General features: G+C 42.8%; 1 protein-coding gene across 1 annotated transcript in view; it reads left to right on the top strand.

Annotated features, from left to right (window-relative positions):
* The window catches only part of LOC126155626 (luciferin 4-monooxygenase-like), a 416,502-nt gene that overhangs the window by 3,334 nt on the left and 388,500 nt on the right, over positions 1–24,668 (top strand). The window contains exons 2-3 of the mRNA XM_049916241.1: positions 5,959–6,131; positions 23,206–23,305. Coding sequence (XP_049772198.1) covers positions 5,959–6,131; positions 23,206–23,305 — 273 coding nt within the window. The remainder of the gene's footprint in view (positions 1–5,958; positions 6,132–23,205; positions 23,306–24,668) is intronic.

The following is a 24,668-nucleotide window of genomic DNA, read 5'->3' as shown; positions in this document are numbered from 1 at the left end:
GCAAAGCTATTTCTGGAGCTTGTTAGTACGGAGCTTGTTAGTCCCAAAAATGGGGCCGGTAGTGGCAGATTTCCTTGTAACGAAACCGTTTGCCCACCTTTCACTTAAAAGGTGCTCGATGGTGTTTCGGAAGTTAAGTCACTCATCGTTTTCTGCCAAATATCATACTTTGTCTGGGCACCTGCCAGACATGTTCAAGGGAGACTACTAAAACCGGTTGCAGTCCCGAAACGTCATAGTGTGTTCAATACTCCGGGAAAATATCAAGATTTACTTTCAAGATGTCACCAATCCGCGTGCACGATACGACACAGCCTGGCTGGTACACCGGGTATCATCCAACACCAAGTAGAGCAGTGCAGTGACACACAAAAGGCATCCACCCTATTTTTTAAGATACTTCAAAACGCTTATCGGGATTTCGACTGTTTTCTTAATATAGTTACGAATTTATCAATTTATTGAACACGTCGAATGCATTTTGAACGCCGAACATATCTTGTGAAAAATATTAATTTCTCCAGCCACAGTGCCCTTAGAGAAGTATTATTAACATCTAAATTATAATGAAAGTGCATTACTTTTCGTTGTGCAGATCCTTGTTCTCATATTATCCATACATTATAAAGATTTTTAAACGTGTTGGTTTTTCGTTGACACTTTATTCAGTTGCAATCCAACACTCATAATCTGGGTTACTTACTGTTATTTTGGTCGCAGACTACAACTGAAGTCGAATTATGTTCTTCAAATGGTTCAAATGGCTCTGAGCACTATGGGACTTAATATCTATGGTCATCAGTCCCCTAGAACTTAGAACTACTTAAACCTAACTAACCTAAGGACAGCACACAACACCCAGCCATCACGAGGCAGAGAAAAACCCTGACCCCGCCGGGAATCGAACCTTGGAACCCGGGCGTGGGAAGCGAGAACGCTACCGCACGACCACGAGATGCGGGCAAATTATGTTCTTCATGAATGTTCATGAATTACCTCCGATGTCAGTTGCCTAACGGATCTCATTAATACAGTCACCAAGTATAAAAATAACTTTCTGAGAATCAGTTGCTTTTATTATCCAATACTCACGCTTTTCGCCAGCATACTGCCATAATCAGGTGACTAAATGTTGTATATACTTCAGTTATTAATTGCTGATCCATGTGAACCAACGAGAAGATTTTTTCGGTGAGCGTTCCACTGGGGTTCCGAATGTTAAAGCCCTCGTCCTTTGAAGTTACTTTATTGTAATGCGCAATATTAAGCATGTTGTATATTAAGATAACCTGACTCTCATATTGTGATAATATGTCCCAATCTGGCATATTAGGCGCAGGAACAAATACAACACCATCACATCACAATGCCAGAGTCGTGCTACAGTGGTTTTAAGAGGAAGATAGTGAACTGACGTTGTCTCGGCCATCAAATTGCGTGACAGTTTCCACATACCTACTAAGGACTTTGTGGCGTCGCAACTAGTGCGCGATCGCCCATTTGTCTATTAAAAGCTTTACTTCAGAATGTATGTGGGCTGTAATGTAAGCCGGTAGAGTATTATACGGTCAGTAACGGACGAGTTGTGTCCTGCAGACTGACGTCACGACCATCTGTCGCAGCTGCGCGTGTGAAAGCAGTGGAGTAGCGCTGGCAGGCCACTTACATCATACGAAACTAAAAATATTAATAACTAATAAAGGAATAACATGAGGAACGTCATATTTGATGTACATCCTTCTGTTGTGAAAACAAACAATATGTCAAAGTCTCAGATCAAAAATAGTTGTATTTAGGAAGTTAGTAAAATTCCATAAAAAAACCTAATTTTCCGACAGTCAAGAATTTAAATAAATACAGCGATGTAATAGTTCACCTTCAGTGACTATGTACGATGATCTGATAACACTTTCAGTGGTTATATATAAATTTGGAAAGTTTTTAGTTTCAGAAAACCTCTGTGACTTTTCTACAATAATAATTTCAAGAATTCTAAGTAAATATGTATACTGCGTGTTAGGGTGCGTGTGAATGAGAAAGCGTACATGAGAGTATGTGGGACGTTCGGAATTATTAAAAATCATTCATGTAATTCTCTACAGGAACTGGCAAGTGTTCCAACTCTGTAACGTGGGAACGAATCGACTAGTGGTTCCCCTACTAGTGAATGTCGGATGTCCAAGTATGTATGCTTATGTATAAGACAGCCAGAACATTCGCGACTCCATAATAAATTTCCAGATATAGAGTAAAGCTTATAGTTCATTTTGTTTTGTTTATTTAATTAGAGAGTTTTGTGTTACTTAATTTGATGACGTCAATGCTTGCTAGATTTTGGCGCGAGCCGCGCCCGAGAAGTGATTTCTCATTGGTCGTAAGTGCTGACAACCAATGAGAAGCGAGACGGTTGGCCGCCTAGCGAGGAGATACGGGTTTTGAGTGTGGGAGAGTGAGAGGGGAGTCGCGAGCTAGCTTTGATTCGAGGCGGTTATGCTGGATGTGACTTTTCGCATTATGTGTAAGATGAAGTCTTGGGATGACTTCTGCGTTATGGTCCAGTGTTAATGGTATCTGGTAGTGACCAGAAACTGTTTATGAAAACTTTAGAGTGTTGTGATAATTCGTTCCTACGAAAATCGCGAGTGAACTTTGAATTATATAGCGTGGCGGTACTGAGTATATTCTTATTGAGTATTTTATCGCGAGCATAAACTTTTACTGAAGACAACCACTGAATATCGTGTGCAGAAGTAATTGGCCGACCATTGACTGTGTTACAAGTAATTGGTTTCGGACTTTGGGAAGGTAAAAGTTCTGGCTGTTTTAGGTATGGTGATAACTGTGAGCAGAAACTTTAGTAATTTTCGTAAATGTGGGCTGATGATCTTGCTTGACGGCAATAAAGATCTGTTGAAGGTTTAAACTTGAACTTATATTTAAAGTACGAGTGACATCCCCTTTCCGAATCATTTCTTTGAAGTACATAGAAAATTTTCAGCAAATTTTACTCATAGCGGCCTCCGGTGTGTAGCTATGAAGTTACAGTTTCCTCAACACTGCTTTTCTGCGATCTCGTAAGCAGCTGCAGTCGGGAGTTTACATGTGAAGATCTACGCTGTAAAGAGGTAGGTGAACAAAAATTATAAAAGAAATTGCATTGCAGCAGCGACGTATAATCCGTCGCAATTGGTGCATCGCACGCACGCACGTAAAAAATCCGTCGCAACTTGTTCCACCCATGCCACACAGAATCGCCGCTGTATTGCGTTCCGGTATTGCCCCACAGACTTTCGATTGGGTTTAAATTCGGGTAGTTGGTTGGCCAGGGGAACACGATAAACTCGTCCTGGTGCACTCTCACCGATCACGTACACTGTGGCATGTTGCATTGTTCTGCTGGTAGATGCCATCGTGTCGAGGAGAAACAAACTGCATATAGGGGTGGACGTGGTTCCCAAGGTTAGATGCATACTTGTGTTGATCCAATGTACCTTCCAGAATGATGAGATTACCCAGGGAATTCTACGAAAACATTTCACAAATTATAACTCTCCGCGATTGTTTGGGGTGTTTGCTTTCAGACGTTTCACGCCGATGGAGATTTGAACGTGGTTCAGCTGAATAGGCCTCCAGTTTTCACTCAGTGGTCGTTCAGCTACGGTACTGGCGTACAAACTCCACCCTTCGTCGCCGATGATCTGCGGTCAGTATGGGTGACTGAACCAGGCGCCTGCTGCCGAGGCCCAGGCACCGCAACACTCGCTGAACGGTCGTTGAGGAGACGTTGTTGGTAGACCCTGGATTCGTCTGGGCGATCAGTTGCTCAGTGATTGAACGTCTAATCGCCTGTACTCATCTCCGCACCTGTTATTCGCCCTAGTCATCTGTGGCCTGTGGAGCGTCACAGTTGCCTACGCGAAGGTTTTGGATAGCGCCATTTTGCCATGTGTGCCTTAACCTCGGTGGCACACGAACTGTTTACGACTTTAGCCGTTTCGGAAATACTTCCGTCCTTGGCCCGAAAGCCAATGATTATGCCCTTCTGGACGTCAGATAACTCACCCTGTTCCGCATTATGACAACGAATGCACTGTTCTCCAACACGCTTGATATACCCTCCACTGCTAGTGCTACCTTTTGACGTCTGTGAGTGGTTATAACATGATAACGTCGAACATAGGCGGTGGTCACATTGTGACTGGACCGTGTTTTTCAGAGTGGAACATGTGACGCTTTTTACTTTTTGATAATTTTTCTTGGAATATCTCTGTTTGGTTCGTCCCATGCGCAAATGAGCAGTGTGGCTGAGTGAGATAAGAAGAAGAGTCTTCTTTGCCATTTCAGAACAACCAGAAAAAAACCGACAACGTCACAAAACAGTATGTCTGGCAAAATCACTCCTAACCCTCTGGCAAAATCACTCCTAACCTGATGTAAGCAAGCGTTTACTTGAGTCTCGTTAATTGAATGCATTCTCATTTCAAAGATCGCATTGGTTGTGTATCGTGGCGAGTAAGAGTTCTCAGTTAACATACAAACGGAGGAGGACGAACCTCGCCAAGCTGTTGCTTTACATGACGTAACTCGGACCACACCACTCGTCTTTCATTTTCGTAAGAAAGTACCCACAACGCCTCCAATTCGCTTAAAGGTGAAAATTTATTTTATGGGTTGCTATGCTCGTGAAATAAATGAAAATACCACCGTCTTTAAGAAAACCATGAATGATATATTATTATAGTTTGTGGATGTTTCAATTGTCAGTCAAAGTGCCACAACAGTTCTCCTGCCTTTCTCGAAGCACCATCTCATAGATTATCCTACCACGTCCTGGCAATATTTCATCATGGAATGTGAACGGAGAGAGCTATTTATTGCTTGAAAATATTTATATTCCATCGTAAATGTGCCATACCACTGGTAAAAATTCATTTTGTAAATATTTGTATTGCCTTTGACAGAGTGGATATCAATAGTTCTACGCTCTATCTGCATCCAAAGTATTTGGATCTGGATTTTAGCATTCTTTCAAAACTTTATAAACGTTAGATTAACGCTCGTAATATCTATAACATGGCTTTACAACAACTGAACAATTATTTATTGTTCCTGCATAGTACCTTTACACGTAAGTTACTGGTAACAGATTGCGAAGTATACGTTTAAGGAAAAACGGAAATAGCAAGGCGAGCCGGAAGAAGCGGTAATCGCGAATTGCAAGTTGATGCAGAGGTGGAGACCAGACAGATGAAAGCTCTACATTACGTGTCAGTGTGATCGGTTCTTGTTACTGTTACAGAAGGCACATCCACCTAAGATAGATACGCTTTCAGTTGCGGAGATAATTAGCTTATATCAGTCTTAATGATAATTTTTTAGTATTTATAGGAATGAAACTGGCTGATAGTGCTGACAATGAAAGTGGTAAGAACGTGTGGTTCTCTCTCAAATTAACTTGTTTGAGGTTTCATGTACGCGCAGTTGTTGGGCACGAAAAAGTAAAAGCTGGGTGCTTCGGGGAATTAAACTAGCAAGAGTCGAGTAGATGTAATAATTAGGATTTGGCAAGTAATCTCTAATAATGGATGTAAAAAATATCGTTCTTTACTATGACACGGAATGAAAACCTTCATTGTCAACCATCAATCAAACTTCTGAATAGAATACTCATTACTTTTATTTCCTACGAGAAAAACATTGGTAAAGACATGTTGAAGACGATCCAAATACTGTTTGACTGTGCTAAGTTTTCGATACGAAATGATTGGAGCTGAAGCCCAACAACAATAGATCCTTCACAGTGGAAACTTGATTGCAACTTCAACGCTCAGAAAGAAAAATAATGTTTATTAAGAGCTTTATTTATATTAACTTGGATAGTTATAGAGCCATGTTTATAAGTAAATGCGTGTCACAACAGTTTTGTGGCTCCTGATGTCTCTTATTCTTTGTTTCCAGATTTTGAGCTTGTTCATGCCTCCAAACTTGGCAGTGACTATTGCCAAGAACCCCCAAAGTCCCGTCCGAAAGATGCTGCACCACATCAAAATCTTATCAGTCGGAGGGGCTGTAATGGACGCAGAGACTCAGCTATTCGTTGAAAAGGAGCTTGGTAAGCGGGTCAGCCAGGGGTGAGTGCAACAGCAGACTAAGTCAGATATGGAGGTAAAATAAAATAGTTCGTGATTTAACCCCTCGAAACTAACCCACAGTTTCGAAACTGGCAACAATGTTCTAGTCTAAGGCAATCGAGGGTGCGAAGATACACAGTGTACTTGCATCAGCAATGGAAGGTAAGTATTTGACACACTCGTGTTGGCAAAGCGTCAGGAAAATCGTTAAACAAACATCGGCCAAAGATTCCGAAAAGGAACCCACAGGAAGTAAATCAACTGAAGATTTATTAGTATCCTAGTGGAAAAAATACTACGAACATTTTTACAGGAAACTCAATGAGAGTTCATTCGGTAGTAATATTACCCTTCCCCCCCACTCTCTCCCCCCCCCCCCCCCCCACACAAACACACAAACACGCACACTACCTTCCCCTCCTCCAGCTTCCATAAACACAAGTATTAGTTGAGAACTAAGTTTCGATGTATGACAATATTTCTGCAGGCGCTGACCTGAACCTACATAACACAAAGGTTATTAAAAATGCGGGTTATTAGAGTTTAAAGTGATAAGAGGTTGATCTGGAACATCCTTCGACCTCTTCGTGATTAAAATATTTTTTCTAGGCAGTGTTTTGAGCCAAACTAATAAATGACTAGAGATTAGTGTCTCATTTCATAACAGCCAAACTGTGTGCATACGAGGGGCGTTAGAAAAGTCTGTGAAAAGTCTGAGAGATGGCACCACCGGCGCGTATTGAGTTCATGTTTAGTTAGTATCATCTTTGGAAAGAATGCACACCAAGTTTGAGCCATATTGGTCTATTTCTTTGTGTCTGGCATTCGTGTGAATCAAGAAAGTCGAGTGATTGTCAAACAATGGACGAAAACTAATTTCGTGTGGTGACTAAACATTACTTTGTGAAAGGCAAAACGCCTCAGGAGACTAAAGAGAAGCTTGATAAACCCTACGGTGACTCTGCACCTTCGATTAGAAGAGTGGTTTCAAAACTATCGGAGTGACATATGGACACAAGTGATGCTGAACGTTCTGGACGCCCTGTGGAGATTACAACTCCATAAATTATTGATAAAATCCATGATATGGTGATGAATGAGAGAAAAGGTGCGTGAGATTGCTAGTGCCGTGGGCATATCGAATGAACGGATACATAATATTTTGCATAAACATTTGGACATGAGAAAGCTATCTGCAAGATGGGTTCCGCGATTGCTCATGCTTGACCAAAAACTGAATCATTTGAAGTATTGCAAGGATGGTTTGCAGCTGTTCAGGAAGAATCTGCAGGACTTTAAGCGTCGTTTCGTCACTGCGTGAACGCTGATTTATTCGCTGCCTGTACATATGTCCAGTATGAAGCACCACCACCATCACCAGCAGCAGCAGTGAGCAGCTAAGAAGGCGAAGAAGACTATGAGCAAGCATTATTATTATTATTATTATTGTTGTTGTTGTTGTTGTTGGCGTTGGCGTTGGCATGTGTTTCGCTACACTTAGCGCTTTGTTGTTATGCTATAGATGAGGTCTCCTGGTAGTTTCTTCCTGAACTGACACAGCAGTAAAAGCAGCAGTTACTCTCGATAGGATGTCCTCCTGAACTTCTGAACCTGGTACCACTCCACTATGTTATAGCACAACCATTGACAGAAATTGAGTCTCAGCTAAGTGATAGCAAAATATAGCTATTCACCAATATGTAATTTGACTGAATATGCATCTGAACGTATGGATGCAGTCTTTGATGCAGTCACTGAGACAGAGAACGTTCAGTGCTTAGTACTAGGGTTGAGAATGTGTGGTCCAATTGGGACAATCAGTGTAGCGTGACAGAGTTCATAGAGATGGAGATGACAAGTGACTACAATTCACAGCATACTCCTATTAGCATTAGCGTGTTAAAGGGTGCGGTGTTAATTGTCAGAATGTATGGAGAGAGGGCAGAGCAGCGGACAGAAATTCAGGACACTTTCTTGCTCTTGAGTTTGGAAACTACGCCCAAAAGCGGAAGAATCACCAATGATGCACTGCATGAGGCTGCAGAAGGCAAAGCATTAAAGACACATAACGTGTACCCACAGGACATGTGACCTATAATTGAAAAAAGCGTCATGATGCTCTCTCCATTGGTAAAAGACTCTGGAATAGCCCCCATTCGTATCTTCAAGAGGGGACTGCCAAGGGGGAGGTGACCATGAGAAATAGATTGAGCAACCAACGAAAGGATAACGATCTACGAGTCGGGGCATGGAATGTCAGAAGCTTAACTGTGGTAGGGAAGGTAGAAAATCTGAAAAGGGAAATGCAAAGGCTCAATCTCGATGTAGCAGGGGTCAGTGAAGTGAAGTGAAATGGAAAGAAGATTTCTGGTCAGATGAGTATAGGGTAATATAAACAGCAGCAGGAAATGGTATAACGAGAGTAGGATTTGTTATGAATAGAAAGGTATGGCAAAGAGTGAGTTATAGCGAATAGTTCAGTGATAGGGTTGTTCCTCTCAGAATAGACAGCAAACCAACATCGACAACGATAGTTCATGTGTACATGCCGATGTCGCAAGCTGAAGATGAAGAGGTAGAGAAATTATATGAGGATATTGAAAGGATAACATAATATGCAAGGGGAGATGAAACTCTAATAATCAACGGCGACTGGAATGCAGTAGAAGGAAAGGTTACAGGAGAATATGGGCTTGGGACAAGGAATGAGAGAGGAGAACGACTGTGAGTTCTAGAATAAATTTCAACTAGTAATAGCAAACACTCTGTTCAAGAATAATAAGAGGAGGAGATACGCTTGGAAAAGGCTGGGTGATACGGGAAGATTTCAGTTAGATTTGCATCATGGTCAGATAGAGATTCCGAAATCAGATACCGTATTGTAAGGCATAGCCAGGAGCAGATATAGACTCAGTTCTCAATTTAGTGGTGTGGAAGAGTAGTCTAAAGTTCAAGAGAATAGTCAGGAAGAATGAACGCACAAAGAATAGTGACCCGAAAGTACTAAGGAATGAAGAGATATGCTTCAAGTTTTTCAAGGCTATAGACAGTGCACTAACTAATAGCTCAGTAGGCAGGTTAGTTATGAGGAATGGACGTCTCTAAAAAGGGCAGTCACAGAAGTTGGAAAGAAAAACATAGATACAAAGAAGGTAGCTGCAACGAAACCACTGGTAACAGAAGAAATCCTTCAGATGATCGATGAAAGATGGAAGTACAAAAATGTTCAGGGAAATTCAGGAGTAGAGAAATACTAGTCACTTAAGAATGAAATAAGTAGCAGGTGCAAGGAAACCAAGGCGAAACGGCTGCATGGAAAACGTGAAGAAATCGAAAAAGAAATGATTGTCGGAACAACTGACATAGAACACAGAAAAGTTAAAACAACTTCAATTAAATTAATAGCAAGGGTGGTAACAGTAAGAGTGCAATGGGAATTCCATTGTTAAATCCAGAGGAGAGAGTGGATAGTTGGAAGGACTACAGTGAATTCATTTATGAATGGAAAGAATAGTCTGATGACATGATGGAAGAAGAAATAGGAGTCGATATAGAAGAGATGGGGGACCCAGTATTAAAATCACAAAATTAAGAGATCGAATAAAGCAAAGGTGTAGATAACATCCCATTAGTTTCCAAAATCATTCCGCCAAGTGGCAACAGAACGACTATTCACGCTGGTGTGTAGAATGTAGAGTGCGGTGACGTACCATCTGACTTTTGGAAAAACATCTTGTACACATTTGCGAAGACTGCAAGAACTGACAAGTGTGAGAATTAAAGCACAATCAGCTTAGCAGCCTATGCCTCCATGTTGCTAACAAGAATAAAACACAGAACGATAGAAAAGAACATTGAGGATGTGTTGGATGACGATGTGTTTGGCTTCAGGAAAGGTAAAGACACCAGAGAGGCAGTTCTGACGATGTTCTTCATGATGGAAGCAAGACTAAAGAAAAATCAAGACATGTTAATAGGATTTGTCGACCTGCAAAAAAAGTGCAACAATGTCAGATGCTACATGATGTTCGAAATTCTAAGAAAAACAGGGTAAGCTATAGGGAAAGGCGGATAATATACAATATGTCAAGAGCCAAGAGGGAACAACGAGAGTTGAAGAGCAGATGCGAAATGATCGGATTAAAAAGGGTGTAAGACAGGTATTACAGGGATGTAATCTTTCTCTCCTACTGTTCAACCTATACATTGAAGAAGGAATAATGGAAATAAAAGAAAGGTTCAAAAGTGCAATTAAAATTCAGGACGAAAGGATATCAACGATAAGATTCGCTGATGACATTGATGACATTGTCATCCTCAGTGAAAGTGAAGAAGAATTACGTGATGTGCTGAATGGAATAATCTGTCTAATGATACAGAATAGGTTTTGAGACTAAACTGAAGAAATATGAAATTAAAGTAATGAAATGAGAAAAACGAGAAACTTATCGTTTGGCTTGGCGATTACGAATTAGTTGAAATTAATTCTGCTACCTGGGCAGAAAATGTCCCGTGATGGATGGAGCATGGAGGACATAAAAAGCACCGTCAAAAACGGCATTCCTGGCCGAGAGAAATCTACTAATATCAAACAAAACCCTTAATTTGAGGAAATTTCTGAGGTTGTACGTTTGGAGCACAGCATCGTATGGTAGTAAATCATGGACTGTGGGAACCCGGAGGAGTAGAGAATCGATTTATTTGAGATGTGTTCCTACATAAGAATGTTGAAAATTAGGTGGATTCATCAGGTAAGGAATATAGAGATTCTCTGTAGAATCGGCAAGGAATGAAATATATGGAAAACAACAACAAAGAGAAGAGACAGGACTGTGTAACATCTACGGCATCAGGGAATAACTTGCATGACACTAGAGGGAGCTGTAGAGGGCAAAAATTGTAGATGAAGACAGAGATTGGAATAGACCCAGCAAATAATTCAGGATACAGGTTGCAAGCGCTACTCTGAGATGAAGAGATTCGCACAGGAGAAAAATTCGCATCAAACTAGTCAGAAGACTTGTAGATAAAAATGATGTGTCAAATTCCTCAGGATTGTACCTAACTACTTCATGTGGGTCACAGCCTTTTACCTAGTAGATGAAATTGCCTGTATCAATATTAAGCATCTTACGGTGAGTGAACTTTAGTTTTGCAAGAGTAGCCATCTCCGCAGCGACTAGTCCTTGACTGAAGGTTGTGGCCAACTTAAAACTTGGCGTGGGAATGTAATTTCTTGTCCCATAACGCCCATTCCAACGGTAAACTGAATGAACTTGACGATTTCTTAGAATCTCCATGATTCTGCCGAAAACTAAATTATTCACTAAATTATTCACTAAATTATAAAAAATCATGAGATCCCCTTTCCAGTATTAACATAAATTTAGTTGTTCAACCAAGGATGCTGCATGAAGAAGATGCTGTGGGTAATTCTAACAACTTTCATCCTCAACCTGAAACATTGTTGGAGGTTTCTATGGTGTAGAATGTATCTCTGCTTATCTCCCAGCATTGTCACCAGCTTGAGGACAGAACCATTTCGTGGGACCAGGGGCTCCAGACACATAAGCACGTCGCTGTACGGGTCGTGCAGATTGATATGGCTTTAGGAAATATCTCTCATCAGCAACTAAAGTCACATATTGGACCTCATGCTTCAGTATGATAATTTCATCTCTGGACTGGTATCGGTATCATAGAAAGAGATGAGTTTGTTGCGTGGAATGCCCTAGAGATAGTTACACCCAAGTAAAGGAAATGGCTGCACTCCTCCTCACTAATTCGTTTGTTATTCACCTCGGCCTATCTGTGCATGCACTTGTGGCGTCCCGAGAGAATCCCGCGTTCGAAAAGAAGCAACATATCAACATTGGTCAACAGTTAGATGATAATGTGTCTTTTTCAACATTGCGTCCCACAGAAGCCCTGATGCAGTGTAATAGAAGGCAGGATCCAGAGTTTACGTGTCCAGGCGTAAATCTGGAATTCCTTAAAAATGCCTGCGAGGTAATGCACATCTGTCTCCATCTACAATTTGACATATCCGTCTAAATCAGAGATCCTGTAGTCCTGCTCAACATTCACTGTGTGCTGATACTCAGCAGTTAAAGCAGCCTGCGAGTTTGCTGGTGAATGTTGTTTCGCAGAGTCACTTCATAAAATCCGGCTAATCATATGGAAAGACTCCCTTCTTCATAACAAGCAGAAACTTTACATCATTGCCCTGGTGATATGCACATCCTTCTGATGCATTGTCTCAGCAAGTTTCTGAAGCAGTGCACGTATGACCGATGACTTCAGCAGTTTGGTCCCATAGAAGCTTACCACAAATTTCCAAAGAAACCACCTGTTCAGTAGCTTGTTTTACCGTCTTTTTAATGAAATACATCATTGATACTGTGTATCAGGGGTCCGACAGTTTGTTGCTATCTTTGTTGCAGTATGTGGCATTAGATGTGTACGCACCAGTCATGTAATTCGCGTAAATAACAGGTCGCTGATTTGCGTATGCGGTGATGGCGCCCAGTAGCACTTATATCAGGCGAATTTGGTCGCAGAAACATCAACGTCAGTTTACTATAATGGTTCTCAAACCTCTGTAGCACAATTCTGGCTCCAAGATATGTACAATCATACTGGTGAAAGATGACATCGCTGTCGGGAAAGACATCAAGAATGAAGGGATGCAGGTGGTTTGCAGCTGTCAGCGGGTCTTTGAGTACTCCCACAAGTCCCATACAACCGCAGGAGAATGTCTCCCACAGCATAATACTGCTCCCACCGTCCTGCGACTGTGGGCGTTGCACGTTTCGAGCTGCCATTCACCTCCATGATGGCAGTTGTCGAGATGATCACCTACTACATGTAGCAAAAAATGTGATACACCCAAACAGCTGACACTTTACCATTGATCGATAGTCGAATCCTGATGGTCCCATACCCATTGCAATCGTAATTGACGATGTCGTTGGGTCAACATGTGAACATACCAGGGTGGTCTGCTGCGGTGCTCCGTGGTCAACAATGTACGATGAAAGGTGTGCTCCGAAATACTTTGCTATCGCCAGCATTGTGCTCTTTCAACAGAGATACCACAGATCACCATGTATCCTACTTCTCGGAACATGAGGTTTGGAGGTTTGTCTGGTCTGTAAAGAGTCGTGGATGTGCAACCATTTAGCGCCTAGTGGTAGGTTAACTATCCTTTTACTTCTATCCGTAGATGCTCACGATAGTAGCACGTGAACATTAGACCAGCTTCGCCGTTTTTGAGGAACTAGTTCACAGTCTCTGCATCTACATCTACATCTACATTTATACTCCGCAAGCCACCCAACGGTGTGTGGCGGAGGGCACTTTACGTGCCACTGTCTTTACCTCCCTTTCCTGTTCCAGTCGCGTATGGTTCGCGGGAAGAACGACTGTCTGAAAGCCTCTGTGCGCGCTCTAATCTCTCTAATTTTACATTCGTGATCTCCTCGGGAGGTATAAGTAGGGGGAAGCAATATATTCGATACCTCATCCAGAAACGCACCCTCTCGAAACCTGGCGAGCAAGCTACACCGCGAAGCAGAGCGCCTCTCTTGCAGAGTCCGCCACTTGAGTTTGTTAAACATCTGCGTAACGCTATCACGGTTACCAAATAACCCTGTGACGAAACGCGCCGCTCTTCTTTGAATCTTCTCTATCTCCTCCGTCAACCCGATCTGGTACGGATCCCACACTGATGAGCAATACTCAAGTATAGGTCGAACGAGTGTTTTGTAAGCCACCTCCTTTGTTGATGGACTACATTTTCTAAGGACTCTCCCAATGAATCTCAACCTGGTACCCGCCTTACCAACAATTAATTTTATATGATCATTCCACTTCAAATCGTTCCGCACGCATACTCCCAGATATTTTACAGAAGTAACTGCTACCAGTGTTTGTTCCGCTATCATATAATCATACAATAAAGGATCCTTCTTTCTATGTATTCGCAATACATTACATTTGTCTATGTTAAGGGTCAGTTGCCACTCCCTGCACCAAGTGCCTATCCGCTGCAGATCTTCCTGCATTTCGCTACAATTTTCTAGTGCTGCAACTTCTCTGTATACTACAGCATCATCCGCGAAAAGCCGCATGGAACTTCCGACACTATCTACTAGGTCATTTATATATATTGTGAAAAGCAATGGTCCCATAACACTCCCCTGTGGCACACCAGAGGTTACTTTAACGTCTGTAGACGTCTCTCCGTTGATAACAACATGCTGCGTTCTGTTTGCTAAAAACTCTTCAATCCAGCCACACAGCTGGTCTGATATTCCGTAGGCTCTTACTTTGTTTATCAGGCGACAGTGCGGAACTGTATCGAACGCCTTCCGGAAGTCAAGAAAAATAGCATCTACCTGGGAGCCTGTATCTAATATTTTCTGGGTCTCATGAACAAATAAAGCGAGTTGGGTCTCACACGATCGCTGTTTCCGGAATCCATGTTGATTCCTACATAGTAGATTCTGAGTTTCCAAAAACGACATGATATTCGAGCAAAAAACATGTTCTAAAATTCTACAACAGATCGACGTCAGAGATATAGGTCTATAGTTTTGCGCATCTGCTCGACGACCCTTCTTGAAGACTGGGACTACCTGTGCTCTTTTCCAATCATTTGGAACCTTCCGTTCCTCTAGAGACTTGCGGTACACGGCTGTTAGAAGGGGGGCAAGTTCTTTCGCGTACTCTGTGTAGAATCGAATTGGTATCCCGTCAGGTCCAGTGGACTTTCCTCTGTTGAGTGATTCCAGTTGCTTTTCTATTCCTTGGACATTTATTTCGATGTCAGCCATTTTTTCGTTTGTGCGAGGATTTAGAGAAGGAACTGCAGTGCGGTCTTCCTCTGTGAAACAGCTTAGGAAAAAGGTGTTTAGTATTTCAGCTTTACGCTTGTCATCCTCTGTTTCAATGCCATCATCATCCCGGAGTGTCTGGATATGCTGTTTCGAGCCACTTACTGATTTAACGTAAGACCAGAACTTCCTAGGATTTTCTGTCAAGTCGGTACATAGAATTTTACTTTCGAATTCACCGAACGCTTCACGCATAGCCCTCCTTACGCTAACTTTGACATCGTTTAGCTTCTGTTTGTCTGAGAGGTTTTGGCTGCGTTTAAACTTGCAGTGAAGCTCTCTTTGCTTTCGCAGTAGTTTCCTAACTTTGTTGTTGTACCACGGTGGGTTTTTCCCGTCCCTCACAGTTTTACTCGGCACGTACCTGTCTAAAACGCATTTTACGATTGCCTTGAACTTTTTCCATAAACACTCAACATTGTCAGTGTCGGAACAGAAATTTTCGTTTTGATCTGTTAGGTAGTCTGAAATCTGCCCTCTATTACTCTTGCTAAACAGATAAACCTTCCGCCCTTTTTTTATATTCCTATTAACTTCCAAATTCAGGGATGCTGCAACGGCCTTATGATCACTGATTCCCTGTTCTGCACTTACAGAGTCGAAAAGTTCGGGTCTGTTTGTTACCAGTAGGTCCAAGATGTTATCTCCACGAGTCGGTTCTCTGTTTAATTGCTCGAGGTAATTTTCGGATAGTGCACTCAGTATAATGTCACTCGATGCTCTGTCCCTACCACCCGTCCTAAACATCTGAGTGTCCCAGTCTATATCTGGTAAATTGAAATCTCCACCTAAGACTATAACATGCTGAGAAAATTTATGTGAAATGTATTCCAAATTTTCTCTCAGTTGTTCTGCCACTAATGCTGCTGAGTCGGGGGGTCGGTAAAAGGAGCCAATTATTAACCTAGCTCGGTTGTTGAGTGTAACCTCCACCCATAATAATTCACAGGAACTATCCACTTCTACTTCACTACAGGATAAACTACTACTAACAGCGACGAACACTCCACCACCGGTTGCATGCAATCTATCCTTTCTAAACACCGTCTGTACCTTTGTAAAAATTTCGGCAGAATTTATCTCTGGCTTCAGCCAGCTTTCTGTACCTATAACGATTTCAGCTTCAGTGCTTTCTATCAGCGCTTGAAGTTCCGGTACTTTACCAACGCAGCTTCGACAGTTTACAACTACAATACCGATTGCTGCTTGGTCCCCGCATGTTCTGACTTTGCCCCGCACCCGTTGAGGCTGTTGCCCTTTCTGTACTTGCCCGAGGCCATCTAACCTAAAAAACCGCCCAGCCTACGCCACACAACCCCTGCTACCCGTGTAGCCGCTTGTTGCGTGTAGTGGACTCCTGACCTATCCAGCGGAACCCGAAACCCCACCACCCTATGGCGCAAGTCGAGGAATCTGCAGCCCACAAGGTCGCAGAACCGTCTCAGCCTCTGATTCAGACCCTCCACTCGGCTCTGTACCAAAGGTCCGCAGTCAGTCCTGTCGACGATGCTGCAGATGGTGAGCTCTGCTTTCATCCCGTTAGCGAGACTGGCAGTCTTCACCAAATCAGATAGCCGCCGGAAGCCAGAGAGGATTTCCTCCGATCCATAGCGACACACATCATTGGTGCCGACATGAGCGACCACCTGCAGATGGGTGCACCCTGTACCCTTCATGGCATCCGGAAGGACCCTTTCCACATCTGGAATGACTCCCCCCGGTATGCACACTGAGTGCACTTTGGTCTTCTTCCCCTCCCTTGCTGCCATATCCCTAAGGGGCCCCATTACGCGCCTGACGTTGGAGCTCCCAACTACCAGTAAGCCCACCCTCTGCGACCGCCCGGATCTTGCAGACTGAGGGGCAACCTCTGGAACAGGACAGGCAGCCATGTCAGGCCGAAGATCAGTATCAGCCTGAGTATCAGCCAGAGACAGAGCCTGAAACCGGTTCGTCAGACAAACTGGAGAGGCCTTCCGTTCAGCCCTCCGGAATGTCTTTCGCCCCCTGCCACACCTTGAGACGACCTCCCACTCTACCACAGGTGAGGGATCAGCCTCAATGCGGGCAGTATCCCGGGCAACCACAGTCGTAGCCCGATCGGGGGATGCGTGGGACGAGCTGGCCGTCCCCGACAAACTCCCATCCGGACCCCCACAGTGATGCCCATTGGCAACAGCCTCAAGCTGTGTGACCGAAGCCAACACTGCCTGAAGCTGGGAGCGAAGGGATGCCAACTCAGCCTGCATCCGAACACAGCAGTTGCAGTCCCTATCCATGCTAAAAACTTGTGCAAAGAACGTCTGAACTAATCTACACAGAGCGCAAACAAATCGACACAAAATTTAAACGGTTATTAAAATACGAGATTGCCTAGTAAATGCAGTAGCTTGTGCACTGCTGACACACTGCTCGGCGGCGGAAGGAGACTACGCGAATTTACACTATTCAGGTACTAAAACGCGATGCTACAACTCTCAAATACTATAATACGCCCGAAATTTATGAATTTAACAATGCAAGTACCAAAAACACGCAAATAAATTAAGAATTAAACTATGTAACAAATGAGTGAGCTAGGAGTATACGAGTTGCTGCTGCAGCTGCTTATCCAACGGCGGCAGGGAGCACACTGACTGTGACCAACCGACACTGGCCGTTCAAAACAAAAACATAAGACAGACGACTACGCGAATTTACACTATTCAGGTACTAAAACGCGATGCTACAACTCTCAAATACTATAATACGCCCGAAATTTATGAATTTAACAATGCAAGTACCAAAAACACGCAAATAAATTAAGAATTAAACTATGTAACAAATGAGTGAGCTAGGAGTATACGAGTTGCTGCTGCAGCTGCTTATCCAACGGCGGCAGGGAGCACACTGACTGTGACCAACCGACACTGGCCGTTCAAAACAAAAACATAAGACAGACGACTACGCGAATTTACACTATTCAGGTACTAAAACGCGATGCTACAACTCTCAAATACTATAATACGCACGAAATTTATGAATTTAACAATGCAAGTACCAAATCTGCGCTTTGCCAGAGTTGATTACCCCAGTGAACTTCATCATTTGCAGGCCACATCTTCTCCGTCCGTGCCTGCTCCACTTACTCGTACATACTTTTGTTACCGCCTGATGTACCCGCAACACCACAAGGTGGCACCTTCAACGCCTCTGCGGGCAGCGGTCTTAGTCCTTTGGCTTATCAGTGTATTTACATATCCGTCAATTCCTTTTGGCTGATAATCTGAATTTTGGTTTATCCTACCAATTTTAGCAATTTACAATTTCATATCCTACCTTATTCCTAATTCTAGAGCCATTTTTACCAATCTACAGCTTTGGACCACTCAACTAACATTTAACAGGCTGTGTTACAATATCGTTTTGTAAAGTCAACGTATCTTGCCACGCTGTATGTCCTATGTATGTATGGTGCATATTTGGTGAATATACAGTGTATAACATGTCTGTGGCGTATTTGTTGCATAATTAAGTTGTGTGCATGGAGTAACTGTCGTGACAGTACGGGTACATGCAGTGGCCATGTCAGCATATCAGTAGTAGCAATGCTGAAGCTACACATAATTTATATTTAAAGAAAGTGCTTTTATAAACTGCAAGTTTGTGTCTTGTTACTAATAACTCAGAATTTAACATACTAAGCTAGGGGTCAATTGCTAGCACACTGCTTCATAGGAAAGGAGCAATATATATTTATATAAAAAAAAAGAATGTGTAACTGGGTAGGCCATGGAAGGGAGGGAGGGGGGCAAAGAACATCAATATTTTTTGTAGGAAATATATTTACACGATGGCTCTCATAAGAGTCGTCAGGCACATTTGCTCTGAAGTTTCGTTGATATTTGCAGTTTTGTTTTTGCAACGTGTAGTTGGAGACAGCCCAGAAAATTGCTGCTCGTGACGTCTTTCATGTCAAAGGGAAAACGTCGGTATCTTTCCCGTTTCAGACAGAACGATTTTGAAACTGAAATACGCGCCCATTGGGCAGAGCGGTCCCAAATTAGTCTAGCAAAATATTCCTTTTCACGATAGAGTGGAGCGTCAAAAAACCGGTATAGGCATGCGTATTCAAATACAGAGATATCTAAACAGGCAGAACCGGCGCTGCGGTCGGCAACGCCTATATAAGACAACAAGTGTTTGGCACAGTTGTTAGATGGGTTACTGCTGCTGCATTGGCAGGTTATCAATATTTACGTGAGTTTGAACATGGCGTTATAGTCGGCGCAAGAGCGATGGGACACAGCAGTCCCCGATGTAGCGATGACGTGGGGATTTTCCCATACGACCATTTCAGGAGTGAACAGTGAATCTTACGAATCCGATGAAACATCAAATCTTCGACATCGCTGCGGCCGAAAAAGATCCTGGAACAACGGGACCAACGAAAACTGAAGAGAATCGTTCCTGTACACAAGTGCAACCCTTCCGAAAATTGCTGCAGATTTCAGTACTGGGCCATAAACAAGTACCAACGTGCGTACCATTCAACGAAACATCATCAATACGGGCTTTCCGAGCCGAAGGCCCACTCGTGTACATATGATGACTGCATGACACAAAGCCTCGCCTGGGCCCGTCAACATTGACATTGGACTGTTGATGACTTATGGTTGGTCGGAAGAGTCTCGCTTCAAATTGTATCAGGTGGATGGACGTGTACGGGTATGGAGACAGCCTCATGAATCCATGGACCCTGCATGTCAGCAGGGGAGTGTTCAAGCTGATGGGGGCTCTGTAATGGTGTTGGGCGTGTGCATTGGAGTGATATGGGACCCATTTTATAGCTAGATACGATTCTGACATGTGTAAGCATCCGGCCTCATCACCTGCATCCATTCATGTCCATTGTGCATTCCGACGGACTTGCGCAATTCCAGCAGGTCAATGCGATACCCCACACCTTCAGAACTGCTACAGAGTGGCTCCAGGAACACTCTCCTGAGTTTAAATACTTCCGCTGGCCACCAAATTCCCCAGACAAGGACATTATTGAGCATATCTGGAATGCTTTGCAACGTGCAGAAGTGTGCTGCTCAGTCGCTGCCGCAGTACTAATTATCCTTCGTTTTTAACCGTCCCTCTTAATACATATCAGCAAAACAAATATCGCACTACATGTATCTGGCGGTTCTCTATCGAATGAGGACGTAAACTTCCGATTCAAAAACGATTGTCTGAAACGGGGAACAGACCGAGGCATTCCGTCGAAGCTGGGCGTCGTATGAAAGACGTGATGAGTAGCATTTTTTGTGTTGATGCCAGCTAAATGCTGCAAAAGCGAAATGGCAACTCTCTGCCGAAACACCAGATAAAATGCGCCTGAGGCACCCGGTACTTTAGTTTTATTTTCGTATGTATACACTTATTTTCAATCATTGTGTTGTAGCATAGTATCTCGCTAAATGTTTCTTCTATAAGCCTATAGTTCACCCATATAACACTGAGTCCAAGAGGCATGAACACACAGATTAGGAAACGTTTGTAAACTTAGCCTCTAAGGACTTGATAGATCCGACTCTTACTCTTGCAGGTGCGGTACAGGCATTCATGCATTGCTTCACGTGGTCCATATTTACACAGTTATTGTGCAAATACACACCAAATTAATTGTGTGCCCCTCTTTCATATGGGTGCCAATGACACAAAGTGTCTGTTGCAATTGATAACGAAAGTTTTAGGTGTATGTTCCTGTCACATGAAGTTAATTCTAGCGTTGCCTCTCCATGCATCTCTACTACCGACATCTTACGACCAAGTGTGTCAGTCGGAGTACAAGATGTGGCATATTCATCAATCATCTTCGTGTCTTTATATTCCATCACACCCCAAATATAGTCCCACTTGTACCATAAATACTGAACTTCAGCTCCAACATGTTCTGTGTATTCTACTTCTATTACCACGTCAAAGTTACAGTGCGGTGACAGACCCACATTAACTTCTTTATATCCACTCGCTGTCACATTATAAGTGTTAGTGAAGAGCAGTACCGTTGTGAGACTTCTCTGTGGCTCGGTGAGCTGTGGTAATTCCAGCTGCAGCTGTGACATTGAATAGTTGGATGAAACTAGGTCCGATAGATCGAAAAGAGGAGGAGATTAGTGTTTAGCGAGAGATTGGTAAGAGAATAAATGGGGTATGGATTAACGGATTAAGATATGCGGGTGACAGTCTTAATTTCTGATAACATGAACTACATACAAGTCCTTCTTACTGCAGTGGGATAACAGCGTAGGAATAAGGGCCTCAGTATCAAAACCAAAAAGACAAAATTTATGATAGTCACTCGCAATTCAAACGAACATAAAAATGTAGAACTAATGCATAACAATCAACTCATAGAAATGGAGGGTACATGCAACTACTTATGCGAAAATTGGTCGTCCGACTTTGAAATCAGATGTACAATAGAGAAAAAAAATGTGTTTACAAGTACTAACTTTAATCTTAATCTCAGAACTAGATTTACAAAGGGCTGTGTGTGCTCAGTACTTTCGAATGACATGGAAATATGGACGCTGAAAGTAAACACTTTGAACAAGGTAGAAGCAATCAAGATGTGGTTATACTGAAGATTCCTTAACATTCCATGGACAGCCAGGAAAACAAGTGAAGAGAGCTAAAGAATAGTAAAAAGAGACCGAGGATTGATTACCACAATCAGACGCAAGGAACCAGCTTACTTAGGTCATGTGATACAAATTTAAAGGTATCATTTTCTTCAACCGATAATCGAGGGGAAGACTGAAGGCAAGAGAGGAATAAGTTGATAGGAGGAGGATGTCACGGCACGGTCACGTCGGACAGTGGACAGGAATAAGAAATGCGGGGGACTTGATTCCTACTGGAAGAGATAGAGAAGACTGGGCAGATGTGATCGGAAACATCATTAGCGTATATGTAGAAGAAGAAGAAGAAGAAGAAGACGAAAAAGAAAACGTGTCTCGAAATTTTTTCCTCTGATTATCTGACGTTCTAATACAATTTTTTACTTAGATTCTTCATCCTTTTGTTATGTGACACTCGGGCAAGTGTTCAAGCAATTCAATTCTATCTACTGACGAAACTTTACAATTCTTTGTTACTATTTGTAATTAGTTTTAGATATAGATTTTCGGCCTATCTGAATATTGAAGGCTGGTCGCCATTTATGTGGACGATAGCAATAATGATGTCTTCAGGTCTGCCACTTAATTACGGCTAATGAAACGCTATTTAGAGATTTTCCACGTAATCGTCACCTTCTACCGTTGTGTACACAAATCTACAGCAGTTCATCAATCCAGGCGGCACTTCTCCATGTTTTGATTATCATATGGCAGAGCCCTTCCTCTGTGCCCGGATCTACGGGAGCAGAGGAACACACTCTGGGGAGTGACTTCTGTTCCCATAGAAAGGCTATAGTTCTGTAGTAGTGTGATTGCACACCGGCTGTTGTTTTCGAGATTTTAACTGGTTGCTGATTTAATTCATTGTGGACGTCTGCACGCTGCTACAATCTGCGACAAGTGACCGTGGCCTCAAACGTAAACACATTTTTGCATACGGCAGTTTACTCTGGCCGTGGCGGTTTTTTATGAATGTAGCCTCTTACCGTACACCTGCGACGCGGTCGCACGTGAAAGACCGGCGGTTGCACTTTTATCAGAGATGGAGAGTTCCAGGAGTCGAGCACACACCATCCAGCCTCAATGTCTGAACTGGACTGTCGTGGCGATGGCCTGTAGGAGGTCTCACCACTCACGGCCTCCTCTTTCCTCGGTAGCTTCGTCTCAGCAGAGGTATTAACCATGAATAGCTCTCTGAAATAGTCACAAGGAAGTCTTCTGATTCACAATTACGTTTTGTTTAGTGAATCACTTATAGAAATCTGCTAGCCCATATGACTTCATAAATGACTCATTCAATATCTGTCTTCAGTTTGATGTGTAAACTGATATTAAGTGCCGTTACATACTACCAATTGTAAAGGCTGTATGTCGTAGGCGATATTACCGTATATGTGTGATTATCATCGAAAAAAGTATTATTTTATTTTTCGGTAAAATTTATTTTAAGATAAGGATTTTGAAAGTAAGCAGCGATATTGTATTCTAAAAGAACTTATTGTGACGTCAATGTTGTTTTTGCAGGTATGGCATGACAGAAGCTATTGTCATCATGGGTGCTCAACCCGGTAGTAATCCTCCACCAGGTTCCTCTGGAAGGCTCTTCTTCAACGTGGAGGCCAAGGTAATCCTTATTCTTCTGTTTATATGTTTTACTTTGTACTTCGTCTCGAGAAGTCTAATGAAACTGTTATGTGCTGTAGAATAATTTTTTTTGTATCTTCTAGTATGTTGCCAACTCCTCTACCAAAAATTCAGTGTGTCACGGGAATCGTGAATTGATAGATTTAGATCCACTATGTGTAGTCAGAGAGAAAATATAAAAGTACCGGTACCGGTCAGAAAGTACTGTCTGGTCCCTGTTATATTTAACAGTCAGAAGTATAGTTCAAATGGTTCAAATGGCTCTGAGCACTATGCGACTTAACTTCTGAGGTCATCAGTAGCCTAGAACTTAGAACTAATTAAACCTAACTAACCTAAGGACATCACACACATCCATGCCCGAGGCAGGATTCGAACCTGCGACCGTAGCGGTCGCTCGGCTCCAGACTGTAGCGCCTAGAACCGCACGGCCACTCCGGCCGGCGAAGTATAGTTGACGTGTACATTACTGCTGTAGCTACATTGCGTAGTTTGCTAGTTATTTTTCTAGGTTATTTCTCATTCTCAAAACCAGTTAGTGGAATGAGAAGAAATAGTTGAATTACCAACAAAATTTTACGATTTTTGAGATGAAAAATTCATTCCAGTGATTTTTTTTCATTCTGTCTGGGTCTTTAACAGATTTTGCAGGCTGGTAGAGAAAATTCAAACGAGTTCCGCGTATCACAGATTGTTCAGTTCAGCACTAGAAAGTCTAGGATGTGGGTGCCACTTCTAAGTCAGACTATGGATTTTCCCCCTCCTCTTCCCATCTCACGCAAACCCCGGACAGTTCTGGCTCAGTCAAAGCATCTATTGGAAGCTGCGTTGGGATCTCGAGTTACCACAAATCGTTTACTGCTGACGTCATACCGCAGACGACAGAGACTTGTGTGGCATGGAACCAGAGTTAACTGTGACTTCGAGCGGCGGTCTGTGGACAACTCATCGACGAGTATCGCTTCTGCTTCTGTCGGTCAGATCGTCGCCGACGTGTTAGGAGACGGTGTGGCGATAGGTCACAGAAGACCGTGATTCTCGAGACGCATACCTGCCTAATTTCTGTAATTGTGCTCCGGAGAGCTATTACATACTACAACAGCATTTCGTAAATACTGAAAGGAGGCTGAATCCTCGTCAGTAATGGAAGACTGGTAAACCCTGTTCCCATACTTTTCAAAACCAGGTATAAAATGGCGAATTGTAGCAGAATAATGCAAGACCACTTCGACGAATGTACAGATTCTTCACTGGCCTCCTTTTCCACCTGGTTTTTCACCTGTAATCTGCCAAGTGGTGAGAATACATGTACTCATGTACCAGCCTCCTGATAGAAATCTTAA

This window comes from Schistocerca cancellata, chromosome 2 (assembly GCF_023864275.1).
Source record: "Schistocerca cancellata isolate TAMUIC-IGC-003103 chromosome 2, iqSchCanc2.1, whole genome shotgun sequence".
In the NCBI taxonomy this organism is placed as follows: domain Eukaryota; kingdom Metazoa; phylum Arthropoda; class Insecta; order Orthoptera; family Acrididae; genus Schistocerca; species Schistocerca cancellata.
This window is presented reverse-complemented; position numbering and strand designations above follow the sequence as displayed.